Source organism: Penaeus monodon, chromosome 15, assembly GCF_015228065.2.
Source record: "Penaeus monodon isolate SGIC_2016 chromosome 15, NSTDA_Pmon_1, whole genome shotgun sequence".
In the NCBI taxonomy this organism is placed as follows: domain Eukaryota; kingdom Metazoa; phylum Arthropoda; class Malacostraca; order Decapoda; family Penaeidae; genus Penaeus; species Penaeus monodon.
This window is the reverse complement of record NC_051400.1, coordinates 28,121,992-28,122,665: the sequence shown is the minus strand read 5'-3', so window position 1 is coordinate 28,122,665 and position 674 is coordinate 28,121,992. Positions and strand designations below refer to the sequence as shown.

Genomic DNA, 674 nt, shown 5'->3' with positions numbered 1-674 from the left:
TTACAGTTTTCACCATTTTCACAAGTGCTTGAAAACTTTTTAAAACGTACTTTGCTTGTAAATACCACTTACACCCACACCCCTTTTCCGCATGCATTTACGCGCACCGGTCGTCGACTGTTTCCGTTTTGTTTTGGTTAGGCTTTTCTAAAACGTTCCTTGTTATTTGATATATATGGATTTTATTTTTCACTATTTTTATACATTATTAATACCTTAAATAGATAATTAATATATATATTTTTACAAAATATTATCTGCAATGCAAATTTTAAAAACAAAAGTAGATTCCGCGGAACAGTTCCCAACCCAAGTCCTTCTCCCACGTGTTGAGCAGAAGAGGTCGACCTGGACGTGTCCTGCTCTTGGTATTTTAGAAGGCTTGGTCCTCTGAGCCATGTCTATGTTGGCGGAACCAAGGAGGAAAACACAACAGTGTTTTATTAATCCAAGAGGTGACGCCTGGTCAAAAGGTAAGTGTTATATTATGGAATAGTAATGAATAAACTAGGGTATACAAAACTGTTGGTGAGTTCCTGAGTACTGTTTTGCTACCGGTCTTTAATGAGAGGCCTAGAGTGAAGGTTAGATATTTTGCTCAAATTTCTATTTACTCTTAAACCCTTTTATACATTTACATATGCTGGGTGTGCATGTTTGCACTTAACGCTATG

At 36.6% G+C, this 674-nt stretch overlaps 1 protein-coding gene across 1 annotated transcript in view; it reads left to right on the top strand.

Moving 5' to 3' along the window:
• Positions 1–308: 308 nt before the first annotated feature.
• LOC119581897 (PIN2/TERF1-interacting telomerase inhibitor 1-like) overlaps positions 309–674 on the top strand; it is a gene marked incomplete in the record, with an annotated part of 6,988 nt that continues 6,622 nt past the window's right edge. The window contains 1 exon segment of the mRNA XM_037930059.1: positions 309–473. Coding sequence (XP_037785987.1) covers positions 398–473 — 76 coding nt within the window.